The sequence below is a fragment of the Stenella coeruleoalba genome (genome assembly GCF_951394435.1).
Source record: "Stenella coeruleoalba genome assembly, chromosome: 14".
NCBI lineage: Eukaryota > Metazoa > Chordata > Mammalia > Artiodactyla > Delphinidae > Stenella > Stenella coeruleoalba.
Genome location: NC_137160.1, coordinates 86,610,833 through 86,626,474, shown reverse-complemented (window position 1 = coordinate 86,626,474; position 15,642 = coordinate 86,610,833). Strand labels below are relative to the sequence as shown.

Here is a 15,642-nt window from a genome sequence, read left to right as displayed (position 1 = left end):
GTGTATAAAAATAGAGATTATTTTGTTCCTACCACAGATGAATACTTTTAATCATCGTTTTGTTGAAAATCCAAAGTATGATTTTTCTGCATTCGATGTGTCTGTCTGCCTGTCTGTCTGTATCTATGTATCTATCTGTCTATGCATCTATCTACATTAACTTTATGAGGCTGACACCCTGGCATAGAAGTCCCTTCTCAAGAAGTGAAATGGAGCTTTGAATACGTATTTGAATGCACGCTTGGAATAAACCTTGCAAACGCTGGCAACAAACCAGTGGCTGCTTCCGTCTGCGCCCCTGAGCTAGATGACAGTAACCACGGCCACTGACTTATGGAAAATGCTCCCACTCCGTGCTAGGTCGAGTCTGCTCGTGACTATAAAACACAGTCACGTGTGACATCCGCGTCGAGCAAGCTATTCAAAACGTGTTAAGAAAACGCAGCCTCCCCCCAGATGCTACCCCTAGAGCGTTCTGTTCTTTTGTAACGTCCTTTGTAAAAGTAACATTAAGGCGCTGGGAACAAAATAAGCCCACGCCTTAACCGTATGAGTGCTGCGGAACTGCGTCTGGTAACTCACGGGAAGCCGGTGACGCAGAAATAACTTGGACGTGTCAGAGATAGGACAGTTATTTGCAAATATTGAAAGGAATGCCTTACAAGGAATGTGAAATGAAGTCAGGATAGCCAGACTGCTCTCCTTCTACCACTGGACCTGATACAGCCATTTATAAGTGATGGCTGTTCAGACACTCACTGATAAAATTATCGTGCTCTGAAATTGAGCTATAAAATAAATAGACATTGGGTTTGGGGAGATGAAAATAAAATCTCTTTGCCCACGGGGAGACAATACTCTGTGACCTCCAGCTTGGCTGGCGTGGACGTTGGGAGATGCAGAATGTGGTAAAAAGCCATATGCCTTTGTCTGGAGGATCGGCAAGGAACGCTGCACACTCTGCATGCGCGGGTATTGTTTTAGCTTTTAGGGGTCGCTATTCAAGGGAAAGGCATTCATGTTAGATGTGCCTCTTGTTAGATAATCACTGATAAGCCCCGGGCCTGCCCTTTGCTCTTTCAGTTGTTTCCCAGGTGAGCGGCTGCATCCACACAGCACCTGGTGACGCCCGACTCCCTGCAATCCCGCCCCTCCCGAGGGAAGCTGGCTTCCATCTTGTTCGCGTGCCTGTGATAAGAAGGCAGTGAAACTAGGTGACGCATAATTATACTACGGGGAAGGGGAAGCGATGTGGGATTAAGTATCTGCGGCAGGAAAGCTGAAAAACGGCATTTTCAAATATTGGAGTTGACCCGAGCTTTTCAGCATAAATCCCTTTATTTCTGTTATATAACATGTGCCTTCATGAAGACGATAAGAGCCTAATTTCCAAATCTAAAGACCTGAAGAGCAGAGGATGGGCCTCAGATTCTTTTTTTGCTGCCACCGGACACGAGCCGTAGGCAGCAGCGATGGGCTCTCCTTTTGGTGATAACGGGGACCCAGAGCCCTGACCGTGTGCCGTGACCACCGCTCAGCCCTGTATATCAACCCCTTCAGCCCACATCACACCTCTAAGAGCAAGAGTCATAATTAGCTCTTGTAATCGTACGGAGGCCAAGACAGAGCTTGGAGACTCAGGCTACGCGCCCTGCACAGGGTCCCAAGGGCTTCAAGTGTAGGCACATCCTTGGACCCTCAGACTTTGTGACCGGGACCCCTTCACACATGTCCTGGGAGGTCCTGGCACACAGGTGTGCCCCAGATGACACTGGCTCCACCAGCTGTGCCCACTATCAGCTGCATTCACCTTTATTTTAATTTCAGATACACACGTGTATAAACACAACTACGCTGCCTCTTCCGTACACTGCTTTGAAGGATTGCAAGGAATCAGCTATATGGCAGTCTTCTGAACGCCAGGAGATGTCCTGGAAGTGTAGGATGGTTATCTGAAGAGTGCCTGCTTCAGAAACCAGAGTCTGTTTGGGAGTTTGGGGTTAGCACATGCAAACTATTGGGTTGGCCAAAAAGTAACATCTTACAGAAAAACCTGAACGAACTTTTTGGCCAACCCAATACTATCTGTAGGACGGACAAAAAAACAAGTTCTACTGTAGCGCACAGGGAACTGCATTCAGTATCCTGTGATAAACCATCATGGAGAATATGAAAAAATACGTACATAGTGTATAACTGTCACTGTGCTGTGTAGCAGAAATTAACACAGTACTGTAAATTTACTATACTTCAGTAAAATAAAAACAAAAAAGAAACCAGAAACCCAAGCATATAAGGGGGAAGGGACTGGCTCAAGGTCACAATGATCATCACCAGAGGCCTCAGAAATAGAACTCAAGTCTCGACTTTCTTGAAAGTCCCTAGGCGTCTTTTAGTGACACGTCCAGGCAGCTGCCCACGTGACAACGGTGACACAGTGCTGCACACTCTCTCCTACTGATTATAAAGGGAACACCAAGAGCTAATCACAAAGACGCAAATCACAGAATCTTGATCACCGCACACAGACGAAAGCTACTCAGACCAGGTGAACGTGGGGAAATTACTCTCCTTTACCTGAGGGTCAGAAAACAGCAATCCTGTAACTTCGTGCTTCACCACTGCTGCGTTCCCAGGGATGTTCCTTGCCAACACAGGGACCTCCAAATCCATTGCCTACGAGGACGAAAAGAACAAAGGAGAGGTGGGCAATCCCTGTAAGAGCTTCTGTGGCCAGATGAGCCAGTCTGTGGGAGAATAACTTCTTAGCTTAACTGGACCCCTTGCACCGCACAGAAAGTACCCCAAAAGCTTGCCGAAAATGATTTCCCAGTCCCAACCCCAGACTTTCCAACTACATACTGAATCTTAATGACTGACTGGATTTGCGAGTCTTGGGAAACTACATGCTGTAATGGTCTGTCTGACGTCGTTACTGCGATGTCACCAGGAAACCCTCTCTCTCCAAATGTTCAGTCGACACTTCTTTGGCGGCAGCGTGGAGTATACATTTTTAACTACCGTCGTTACTTTCCCCGATGAGTAATTTTCTCCCAGCGCCAGCCATACACATGCCACCAGGACTGCACACGTCCCTTTGGCATGTGCACAGCAGGGAGGAGAAGCACGATTTATCATTCCGGTTATCCACTAAGCAGGCTTTCCAGTCCCAAAGGCCTGGGATCAGCCAGGCTGGGGCACCCCAGAGTCGGCACAACCCGGCTTTGAGGCCTCAGAAAGATGCCCAGAACCGTGGCGTGCAGTGTTGGCCTCCCTGCCCGGCAGGGGGGCATCTAGAAACACACAGGATTAGGCCAGCCCCTCCCAGCTCCATTTCAGCTCCCTGCATGGACTCTCCCATGGTGACTTTCACAGGGGCCAGCCCAGCTTTCATGTGACAGGTGCCTTTCAGCAGGGGAGAGGGACATCCCTTCACACCTTGGTGTCCAGAGGCAGCCCTGAGGGGATGCTATCAGCAAACCAATATTCCGGCTCTTACTATACACAAGGATGTTTTAGGCACTGCAATTCGGCAGGCGGTGTCTCATTTCACGTAAAAACAATTTGGTCACGAAGGGGTGGCATTCGGTTTTCAGGAAGGTAAAGTTCCCCAGTCTCAGCCGCTTAGTATATTACCACGGGAAGCTCTGACACCAGGGACTTCACACGGCACAAAGGCCACCAGCGCCCAAGTGCCCGGAGCCATGTGTGACACACAGTTAAGAGCTCAACCGATGCTTGTGGATCAAAAGTTCCAGAAGCATCTGAACGCAAATTAATCATAAGTCAATGGTTCACACTAGGATCACCTTCTCTCGTCAGCAGTTTTCTTGGTGAGCTCACCTGGTTTTCTGGTTCTGTGTCGCCTGTATCTTCCCAGTACACGTTGAGTTTGAGATCCAGGCCCTGCATAAGGTCGGAGGAGAGAACAGCCCTCCTTTCTGCCCCCCTGAGACTGTGCTGTTCCCACCATCGGGGACGGCAGTGGAGCTGGCTGGCTGCTCGGACTGGAGCCCTCCTGCTTGCCTCCAGCTTCAGAGTCCCCTCCCCAGCACCGCGGCAGCCTCTCATGCTGGCCTTTCATGGTCACAGGAAGTCTCCAAGTCGTGATATTCTGCTCTCATCTTGTAGGGTAAAAATCGGGACCTTCCACTGTCACTACATTCAGGAACAAAGAAACTCAGCAGCACAGGCAAAAAGTCACCCCAAACGGCCACATCTCGACATTAGGGTCACAGGTGCTTTATGAACCCACTGGTTGGATCTTGCGTTCTGACATTCCGTGGGTGCAATCTGGTATTTTGGAGAAGGGCACAAGCCAGGACTTGTGAGACCTTGGTCTTGCCCTGGTGGAGGCTTTGCCCTCGACTAACATGGCAGGTCTCAAATTCATTGCTCATCAGTCATTCTGGGGAAATGGAGTCGAAGTTCGACACCCGGTACCGGACCTCTTCCTGGGCTCCAGTTTTATCATTTGGGAACGAGGGGCTGAACTTTTCAGAATAAATGAAAATTTCAGCTGTCATTCTGCACAAATACCGCTTAGGTGGTTGACGGCTTGAGCTGACATTGACTATGTAAGTTACAGGGTCGAGATACAGTCAAGGTGAGACGACATGATGTCTGATGGTTCCTTTCCCTGCTCGTCACCCTGTTCAGGTCATCAGCTCATCAAACGCGCATGACCCACTGTGATTCCATTTCTAGGCATCTGTCAAGGGACTGCAGAATCTTCCATGTAGCTGAGACCTTCCAGACTGTCTCATCTCATCCCACCGATGAGGGGATGAGGGGAGGCTCACTAGAGGCTGATCACACACGTCAGGGCGCACGGCTAGCTCTGTTCTCATTGTTCCCTGTCCCAGGTGGGCCCTGGAGCATCTTCCAATCCACATGGTACATGTATCCACTGATGTCGTTAAGCACTGGTGCATTTTAGAGAAACTATGGCAGACACACAGATTGAGAGGAGATTCTATAAATACAGATACGAAGATGTAAGTGTGGATCTATAAAACTGGCCATCAGAGAATCTCAGAACCGGCCGGTCCTGAGGGAGGACAGAGTTTATATCCCTGTTTCAGCAAAAAATAAAAAAGATCCCATCGTTCCTCCTGTAGTATAGACTTACTTGTCTATCAGCCAGTGCACACCAAGCACCCAACACACAGGTAAGGCTGTGGGCCGGTAAGATCACCCATTCCTTGTCCCTCACTCAACAAATAATCATCAACCTGCAAAGGGCAAGACACAGGAGGTTTGGGCGATGAGACCAGCTGATTTAAGGCGAGTCAAAAAGGTGATACCGTATAGTAGTTTAGCTTTGCTCAATCCAATGAATATTTATTGATCATTGATTATTGGGGGAGGGTTCAAGGTTGCAGAGGACATGCTCCTTGCCTTCAAGGAAAACTGCAGTTCAGCAGAAAGAATGAAATTCAGTCTGGAAATGTTGCCATTTGCAACAACATGGATGAACTTGGAGGGCATGATGCTAAGTGAAATAAGTCAGAAAGAGAAAGACAAATACTGCGTGATATCACTTATATGTGGAATCCCCCCCCCCCAGAAAAAAAAACAAACAAAGAAGAAGCAGACTCACAGATACAGAGAACAAACTAGTGGTCACCAGTGGGGAGAGGGAAGGGGGAGGGGAAAGATAGGTGTAGGGGCTTAAGAGGTACAAACTACTACATATAAAATAAATAAGCTACTAGGATATACTGTACAGCACAGGGCATATAGCCAATATTTTGTAATAACTATTGATGGAGTATAACCTTTAAAAGTTGTGAATCACTATGGTGAACATCTGAAACTTATAAGGTACATCAACTATACCTCAAAAAGAAAGAGAGGGCTTCCCTGGTGGCGCAGTGGTTGAGGGTCCGCCTGCCGATGCAGGGACATGGGTTTGTGCCCCGGTCCGGGAAGATCCCACATGCCGCGGAGCGGCTGGGCCCGTGAGACATGGCCGCTGAGCCTGTGCGTCCGGAGCCCGTGCTCCGCAAAGGGAGAGGCCACAACAGTGAGAGGCCCGCGTACCGCAAAAAAAAAAAAAAAAAAAAAAAAAAGAGAGAGAAATACAATCTGAGTCTTGAAGTTGTGAGTTGGGTGGAGGAAGATGATACTTAAATGTTCTCTGAAAGCTGTATATTCAGAGAAAACTAATTTCAAAGCCCCCTCTTAAAAATAAACTGTCTTTAAGAAAGGAGACGTCTTGATAAACAGCAAGGTTTTACCGTACAGCACAGGGAACTATATTCAATATCTTGTAATAACGTATAATAGAAAAGAATCAGAAAAAAAGAATATAGATACATAGATATACATATGTATAACTGAATCACTTTGCTGTACACCTAAAACTAACAAAATATTGTAAAGCAACTATACTCCAACAAAAGAAAAAAGAGAAACAAAGAAAGGCATCTTAAGAATAAGTAAGCATGTGGAAATGCTATTTTCATAGAGCCAAGACATGGCATTAAGGAATCAGATGGTCGATTCACAAGTCACTTTCTTCAGGTGCGAAGTCACCTCTTTAAAAACAAACTGTGTCTGCAAGAAGGGCAAAGTCCTGGAACACAGCAGTGCTGTGACGCTGGTCCTGACGAGAACCGGGCCTGGCAATGTCTTGGGTGAGACGGTGTTTGGAGATGGGCGAGCTCGCCCTCTGAACCCCTTCTGGTCGTGACAGTGGAGGGAAAGGGGCAGTGGAGGGGGTGGGGCTTGGAGCAGAGAGTCGCTCAAACCTGGAATCTGGGGCCCCGTTTTGGGACAAAAAAGAGGAAACATCAGGGCTGAAGGGGCACCTAAAAGCTGGTCGAGTTTGCAGTCACTGAATTTCTCTTGCCCCCTGATGAGCTCTTCAACCTTCCAGTAGGTAGGTGGAAGCTTCCTATTTGACCTTTTTAAAAAGCTCTGTCACTGGTGCACCGTCTTCAGCGGGGCTAACAGAGGTTTCCAGAGACACGGCCCCCAGTCTACACGGAGAAGAGCCTTTGGAAGCACGGCCGCCAGGGCTCCGCGTCAGCACAGCCAACAGAGCTTTTGCAGGGCACCGTCACGCATACCGATGGTTTTTTAAGCTTCAGAGGGAATTGGGATGCACACCCTAGGTTGAAACCTCTGGGGTCCAGATTTCCTTGCAGAGAGGTCTGCGTGCATTTCAGTGGCCTTAACTGGGCACACGTCCAGCACCGTGATCACTGCCTGTCACGTGGGGATGCGGCTGGTCTGAGTGCCCCACTGATGCGCACGCACAGTGCGTCCGGATCTGACACCACGGAGTTTACGGCGCTTCTTGACGGGGACGCCAATGGCAGCTTGCGGACAGACCTTTGACGCAAAGACCGTCTTGCACGTCGAAAAATACTTTGCCTGTCTGCACTCCCTCCCCGCCAAAATAACTGCAAGTAGCAGCCTCCTAGTTGCGACAACTCCAAAAGCCCTCCCGTTTCAAAAGTGGGAAGGGCACAGCTCTGCCCCACACACTTTTGAAATTAGCCAAGGTCAAATGACACAGGGTCACAGTTATCCTTGAAAAGCCCTGAAATGAATCTTTCATCACTAGGTCCTGGGCCTGGAAGCTAAGAGCCCAAGAATTACCTTTTTACTGCTCTTTGCTTTAGAAGATGCCTTCCTCTCCTCTGGGCAGTGAAAACTTTGACCTGGAGGTTGTGTGTGTGTGTGTGTGTGTGTGTGCTCCAGGGCAGGGAGGAGAGCCCAGTGAGGAAGTGTGGGATAAGCAAATAACTTTCTGGGACTTCCCCGGTGGTCCAGTGGTCAGGACTCCGCGCTTCCACTGCAGGGGGCCCAGGTTCGATCCCTGGTCGGGGAACTAAGATTCCGCATGCCACATGGCCAAAACAAAACAAAAATTAATAATAATAATAATTTTTTGTATTCTTCTAATTCTGCATAGAGTTCAACTCCATCATAAGCCCAAACTTGAAACCACAGATTTGTTGCAGGGATGTCCACTCTACCGCCCGGGCATCCAGCTAATGCTTGATTTTTGGAGTTTATCAGCAAAAGAAAAGAAGTGTGTCATAGCAAATGGATTTTTACATGCTTCCATGACAAAACAAAGCTACTTCTGAAAGGTCGAAGGATCCCTTCCTTCAAAAGTGATATGCACTTATTCTGTGATTAACCACTTTGGTTCTTTGAATTGATTCTAATGAAATCCACCCTCCACAGGACTCCTCTAAAATCAGTTTCATTCAAAACCCTCAGCCCAAAGGTTATTTTGGAATTTTCAAAAGGAACACAGTGTCCACATTTGAAGGCAGACAGAATTGCTAACAGCTGCCTTTCCTTTGAAGTAAATGAAATTCGACAGCCATTCATCTGCAGTGAACTGCTGTGTGCACTGCTTATAAAATCATCCCCGAACTCCACTTTACCTTCCTTAAGAAGTTGGGGGAGAAAAAAACGTGTATTTACATACAAAGGAGCGATCCTGCGATGGCTTGAGGACGTGGTACTGTAAGAACAGACACTTTTAAAGCTAACAGGGAGAGCACAATGTATCGCTCCAGTGGCTCTAGTCCAAAGCTGATTCTAAACCACAACGGAGATTAATGCTAATCATTAGGCTTAGACTGAGGTATTCGAACATCTGGCTGAAGATGAACACGTTACCAATCCAAGCTCTGTGCTCTGAAAGCTTCTCAACACTGGAATTACAGGCGTCAGTATATATCGCCCCCGCCCACAGTATTTTGTTTTTGGTTTTCTTTGTTTGCTTTTTTAAATGATGCCACATTCACAGAAAATATTAGGCATGGACATCAGTCATTTCTTAAGTTTAGGGAGCATGATTTTTTTTCCTGCTTTAATTATTTACCAGGGTCTCTGAAACACTGAAATTCACCAAGTGTAACTTTGGCTGGTAAATTCAACTAGCATCCAAAGGAATAAATGGATGTTCCAAATACTTAGGATAAAATAATAGCATCGCCCTAAGTAGACCCTGAAGTAAGAAACGAGCACCGTGAGAAAGGGCATGTGAAACGCGATTTAAAGACCTGCAGGGCCAATCACCAAACGTTTCTGTTTCTACAGCAAGTTTTATCACGCGCTAACCACGAGGACTTAACAAGGCATCTATTGTGTGAGAACTAAAGGAGACTCCATGCGAGGGACGGCTTGTGATTTAATGATATGAAGAGAATCCAGCACTGAATGCTGGTTATGACGGGAGGGACGGAGTCTCCTCTTTGCCAAGATCACTCTTGAAAAGGAACCCAGTGTGCTGTGAACCGACAGCAAAATACGGGAAAGGAAAATCCTTTTGCATTAGCGGCACGCTGGGGATTACTCAGGTCATCAGCATGAAGCAGTTTAAGAGATCCTGGTAATACACCCCATCACATAAAACGCTCAGTGAGGAGAAGAGATTGCAAAGGGCTGTGAGGTTGGATTAAGTCCCTCTAACCCAGGAGCTGGTACACTCAATCCAGAGGCTGCCAGGATCAAGTGCAGGGGCCTTTTATCTCAGCCTCTCCCTGCAAAACACAGATAACTCCAGCAACAGACTGCACGGTCGTGCTGGGCTGTGCACGCTTAGCCCAAGTAGTGTAAGAGATTTTCAGAGCTGAACACCAGACAGAGAGATGAGGTCCACACTCACCCCCACCGCCTTGTGCATCTGCAACTGCTCTCCTTCGTGTACGAAGCCCCACCCCCTGCCATGTGCACAAGCCCAACCCTTTCTTTCTTTTGTTCTTTGGCTGCGCCAGTGCCTGCGGGATCTTTGTTCCCCAACCAGGGATCGAACTCGTGCCCCCTGCAGTGGAAGCGCAGAGTCTTAACCACCGGACCGCCAGGGAAATCCAAGCCCAACCCTTTCTTATCCCCTAAATTCTGGGATCATAGGACACACTGAAAAGAGGGAGGAGACATCAAGACAAAAAGGGGCTCCCTACAAAACACACCTTCACCCCACATCCTGTCCCGACCCTTCAGAGCCTCAGCCGCCTTCCCGTTGAAGCTAAGTGGCGAGTCAGAGAGGCGACACTATCCTAGTTTTATTTCATTTTGTAGCTGGCAAGGAAAAATGGCAAGGAGAAAGGAAATAGTATTCTTAAGCCCCAGACAGAGCTTAAAAACTACTTTAGAACTCCCGAGGAAATGCCGTTTCACTTTGTTAGCTTTGAGAAGCGCACAATTTTATTGACAAAGGCATCACCTCCATAACTGAGAAAAGGGGTGATGGACAATTTCACATTTCCACTTTCAGTACCCGTTAGATCATTACCTCTAGGATTGCGGCTGACATGCCTTCAGAGACAGAGCTATTCACCACCGCGAAGCAATTCTTCACGACCGCGTGGAGGTCCTCCCGAGCCATCTCCCCGATCAATCGTACCCCTGGGGTCCTGGAACAACACGGGGCAGAGAGAGGGCTTACGGCTGGGAATCTTACGGGGAGGGGCTGGGAGAAGGGGAGACGACGATTTTGGAGAAATACCCTAGATCCACAGGGAAGCATTACTGCTAAAGGATTCCATACAGAAAACCATACTGGAGTGAGAACCTATTCTACATCCATCCCTGATAAGAGAGAGAGGAAGCCTGTTAACACACCCGCCGTCATCCTGAAGCCCTCTGACCAAGGAGACACGTGCTTCTCAGATACTGGACGTCAGAGACACAGCTCTTGCCGTTTTTCTCTGGATGATTTAGAAAACAAACCTTTCCTAATAATGCAACCTTTCTTCAAATTCTTTTTTAAAGATACACAGAAAGAGAATCATAAACAGAGAGAAATAGTAAAATAGAGAAACTCAACCAATACCCAGGTTCCCAGCACTTTGTCACATAGGTTTTGTCTTTTCTTTTTTTTCTCACCCCAAAATATGGACATTCTTCTCCATCCCCTGCCCCTCTCCACCAGTCTCAGGATTTTGAGGTTATTCTTTCACATAATTGTACTTTCACATACATGCATTCTGTATCTATGAGCAACAAAGACAGCTGACTGCATATGGGGATGAAATCCGTTTCCCAGTCCCCTGGGGTGATGGCGTGGCCAGTGAGAGGAGCTGGAATCCTGGGGGTGTGAGGAAATTCACATAAAAAGGGGCTGACCCAAAGGCGAGGTAACCCTTCTGGCTCTTGCCCTTCCCCATCTCCCCACTTAAAATTCGGAATGTGATGCGTGAGTTCTACAGCTACTGTCACCTTAGGGATGGAAGCCACAGGTAGGGACCGCAGGACAGCAAGACAGGAGCTGAAGTCTTACTTGGTCCTGGACCAACGACCTCAGATTTTTCTTATGTGAGCAGTTAAGCGCCAGGGTGTGTAAGCCAGTGTTATCGGGTTACTGGCAGACAAACGCAATTGATAACAAAGACTCTGACAAACTGCCCTTTAAGGGGGTGGCAGCAACTTTCACGGTCACCAGCAGATGTTTTAAGTCTTTTCAGTTCTGGCCAATGTGATCAGTGACAACTGTAACCTCAAAGTGGGTTTCCTGGGAATTTCCTGACCTAGTGAGGCTGCACGTCTTCACACGTGTGTCCATGCTGCCGCCCCTTAGGGAACTGCTGATGCTTCCAGGATATCAGCTTCCTGGCTTGTAAATGGGGAAAATCATAGCGCCTAGGATGGCACAGGATCACCCTAGTCGCACAGGCGATTAAAGGAGGAATTATTAGTAAACTGCTGGGAACAGAGCCTGGGACACGGTGAGTGCCTGGGAACTGGGATCATATATCGGTCGCTAGGTTTCCTCTCCTGCAAAACACCTACACTTACCTCTTTACTTTGGCTTTTACTTCCCTTGTGAACACCGGATCAACCTGAAAAGAGACAAAGATGAAGTTTAGGAAAAGCCGGAAGTGAATCTAAGTCTCAAGAGAATTGCAGATTATGGCAAGAGAGCCAAACCTAACAATTCAGAAAGGGACAAAACAAATCAAATAGGAAATAATATCCCCGAGTCCAGCTACTACAAAGCAATAAAGGAAAGAGAAGGACTTGAGAGAAAGTTTAAAGAAATATACATGTAGAGTCGTCCCACAGGGGGTTGGCGCCAGGACCCCTTCAGATACCGACATCCGCAGATGTCAAGTCCCTTATATAAGATGGTGCAGTGCTTGCGTATAACCTGCGCACACCCTCCTGCATACTTTAAATCCCTCTAGATTACTCACACCACCAAGATAATACAAATGCAATGGAATCGTTGCCAATGCACAGCAAATTCAAGTTTTGCTTTTTGGAACTTTCTGGAATTTTTTTCTGAATATTTTCCATCCATGGTTGGTTGAATCCGCAAATGCAGAACCCACAGATACAGGGGGCCAACTGTATTCCTGTTTCCTGTTGGGCCTGTAAGATAAGAGCCTGGTGAAGCCCCAGGTACAAAAGTGCAAGAGCCGTCCACCCAACTCAAGGCCTTGAAACAGAAGTCATTTACAGCCAAGGGAAAATCGGACAACACAACACTTCACTGGAAGGATCGTCTGGTTCACTACAGTGGTGGATTTTGTCATAAAACCTTTGAGGCAGAAGGAGTTGGAACGCTTGGTACATCTAAGACAAAGGATCTGACCACATTAAAATTTTATTTTTAACAGGGAGCCTTCCCAGACACACAATTTTAAAGCCAAGGGCACATCCATGAGCTGATACATGGGAAACAAAATGTGGTCTGTCCATACAATGAAATATTATTCAGCCACAAAAAGGAATGAAGTACTGATTTATGCTACAATGTGGATGAACCTTGAAAACATGATGCTAAGTGGAAGAAGCCAGACACAAAAGGCCATCAATTGTGGCTCTTTTTAATGTGAAATGTCCAGAATGGACAATTCCATAGAGAAGGAAAGTAGATTAGTAGTTGCTAGGGACTGGGGGGTGGGGAGAATGGGGAATGACTGCTAATGAGTAGGGGAGTTTTGAGGGGGTGATGAACATGTTCCAGAATTAGATAGGACTGATGGTAGCAACACTTTATGACTATACTAAAAACCATTGGATTATATACTTTAAAATGGTGCATTTTATGGCATATGAATTATATTTCAAGTTTTAAAAAGCCAGGTCCAGGTCTTCCCTGGTGGCACAGTGGTTAAGAATCCGCCTGCCAATGCAGGGGACACGGGTTCGAGCCCTGGTCCGGGAAGATCCCACACGCTGCGGAGCAACTAAGCCCGTGCACCACAACTACCGAGCCTGTGCTCTAGAGCCCGCGAGCCACAACTACTGAAGCCTAGGCACCAAGAACCTATGCTCCGCAACAAGGGAGGCCACCGCAGTGAGAAGCCCGCACACCGCGACGAAGAGTAGCCCCCGCTCGCCACAACTAGAGCAAAGCCCGCGCGTAGCAACGAAGACACAACCCAGCCAAAACTGAAAAATAAATAAATTAATTAAAAAGCCAAGTCCAACATTTTAATTAGTTACAATCTAATATGCTTGAGTCTGCATTTCACTCCTATTTCACATCTGGAGGAAATGTGTCCTTTGGGACAGGCACCGTGGTTTGTCCTATTGCATCCCTGGTGGTCAATATGTTTGTTGAATTAATGCAAAATTTAATAGCAGTGTTTTCAAGCTGATCCGCTCTACCAACATTTTTGACGCCATGTGTTTTTAATCAAATTTGTATGTAGATATCCAGAGGCCAGGAAGAGAGGCGGTACAGGCTGAGAGGGGCTCTGGAGACAGATCACCTGGGTGAAATCCCCCCCAAAACCAGTCACTAGTCACATGGCCGTGCATACATTAATGGACGTCTCTGGGCCTTGGGTTCTTCATCTCATAAAATGAGAAACACGTTCAGCGCTTACAGCTATTTCTGAGACATAGTAACTGCTATACAAGTAGTAGAAGAAAACAGAAAAGAATAAGAATGAAATCTGCAGATAGCACCACTAATACAAAAATATGTATACACTTAATCTCAGATGTGTACTTTCCCAGTGACACTGCCACACTTCTCAGCAAGAGAAAGACACCTGGACACCTGAAGGTAATCATCGTATCCACGGAGGAGCACACCTCATTCCCAACCATCAGAAGCCAAACTACAATACTCTTTGCGCACAATGAGCTCTTCTCAGGTCAGTTTACTTACTGAGGTACCAGGAGGATCTTAAGGGATACTTTTCCATCTGTCACAGTGTTCCTGTGAGCCTAGGTAGGATGGAGCTGCAGAATATATTTATCACATCTGGTTCATCCAACTGCAAACTCTTCAATGAAACAATCAATAGACTGGTTTTGCCCTGCACCACCCCTCCAACGGTTTTATTAACAATGAAAACAATTTTAAAATAACTGACAAAATATTTTAAAATTTATGCTCGTGTAAGAAAAATTTCTAAACGTGTTTTCAAAGATAGAGGCAGGGCTTCCCTGGTGGCGCAGTGGTTGAGAGTCCGCCTGCCGATGCAGGGGACGCGGGTTCGTGCCCCGGTCCGGGAAGATCCCACATGCCGCGGAGCGGCTGGGCCCGTGAGCCATGGCCGCTGAGCCTGAGTCTCCGGAGCCTGTGCTCCGCAGCAGGAGAGGCCACAACAGTGAGAGGCCCGCGTACCGCAAAAAAAAAAAAAAAGATAGAGGCAGATGAGGGTGTAAGCACATTTTACGAATGCAGTGTCTGCCGGCTTGTCCTGTTACTGCTAATGAGCTTAGAAGTGAAAGCAGATTCAATTTCTATTCTCATTCACGCTTAACCAGTACGTACCAGGAATTACAATCCAAGTCAGTTTAATGAATATGATATCCCTAGAGAGTTTATCATACTAACTGAATAATTTTGTGTTTTCCAGAAACTTCATTTAAGTTCCATTTGGCAAGGAAATGCTGTGTGTGTGTGTGTAACCCCAAATCCTTCAAACTACTCATACGCCCGAGATGTAGCCCAAGGAACCAGAAATGCAAAGCTCACTTCCATCCCCGAGATCATAACATCACTCTGACGGCGAACACAGCAAATCTGGATGCCTAAAGAAACAAATTATTCCTAGACTTTTTTTATAGCTTAATTTATTTTAATAACAAACTTGCAGGAACAGTACAGAAGACACAAACCACTAAACACAGGTATGTAAAGCAACTCAGAAAAGTGTAGTGAATGGATGGAATCTACCGTACGATTAAAATGCTGCAAAGACCATTTAGTTGCCATTAGCTGGAAATTTACTTGTTTTAAATATCATATGATATCGCTTTATATGGAATCTAAAAAAATGATACAAACGAACTTATTTACAAAACAGAAATAGACTCACAGACCTAGAAAACAAAACTATGGTTACCAAAGGGGAAAGGGAGGAGGGGGGGAATAAATTAGGAGTTTGGTATTAATAGATACACACTACTATATATAAAATAGGTAAACAACAAGGTCCTACTTTATAGCTATACTCAATATCTTGTATAATATATACTATATAACTATACTCAATATCTTGTAATAATCTATAATGGAAAAGAATCTAAAAAAGAATAGATACATATATGTATATATGTATTTATGTATAACTGAACCACTGTGCTGTACACCTGAAACTAACACAACACTGCAAATCAACTATATTTCAATAAATATTTTTTAAAAAAGAAATTTACTTGCTTTAAGAAAATCCAAGCGCTGGAATTATCCAGAATATTTTA

At 46.3% G+C, this 15,642-nt stretch overlaps 1 protein-coding gene across 3 annotated transcripts in view; it reads right to left on the bottom strand.

The window, feature by feature from the left end:
* GLT1D1 (glycosyltransferase 1 domain containing 1) overlaps nucleotides 1-15,642 on the bottom strand; it is a 100,543-nt gene that overhangs the window by 14,269 nt on the left and 70,632 nt on the right. For all 3 annotated transcript variants that reach the window (XM_079941950.1, XM_079941952.1, XM_079941951.1), the window contains 3 exons: nucleotides 11,770-11,813; nucleotides 10,268-10,388; nucleotides 2,578-2,676 (listed from right to left, as the gene is read on the bottom strand). In XM_079941950.1, coding sequence (XP_079798076.1) covers nucleotides 2,578-2,676; nucleotides 10,268-10,388; nucleotides 11,770-11,813 — 264 coding nt within the window. The remainder of the gene's footprint in view (nucleotides 1-2,577; nucleotides 2,677-10,267; nucleotides 10,389-11,769; nucleotides 11,814-15,642) is intronic.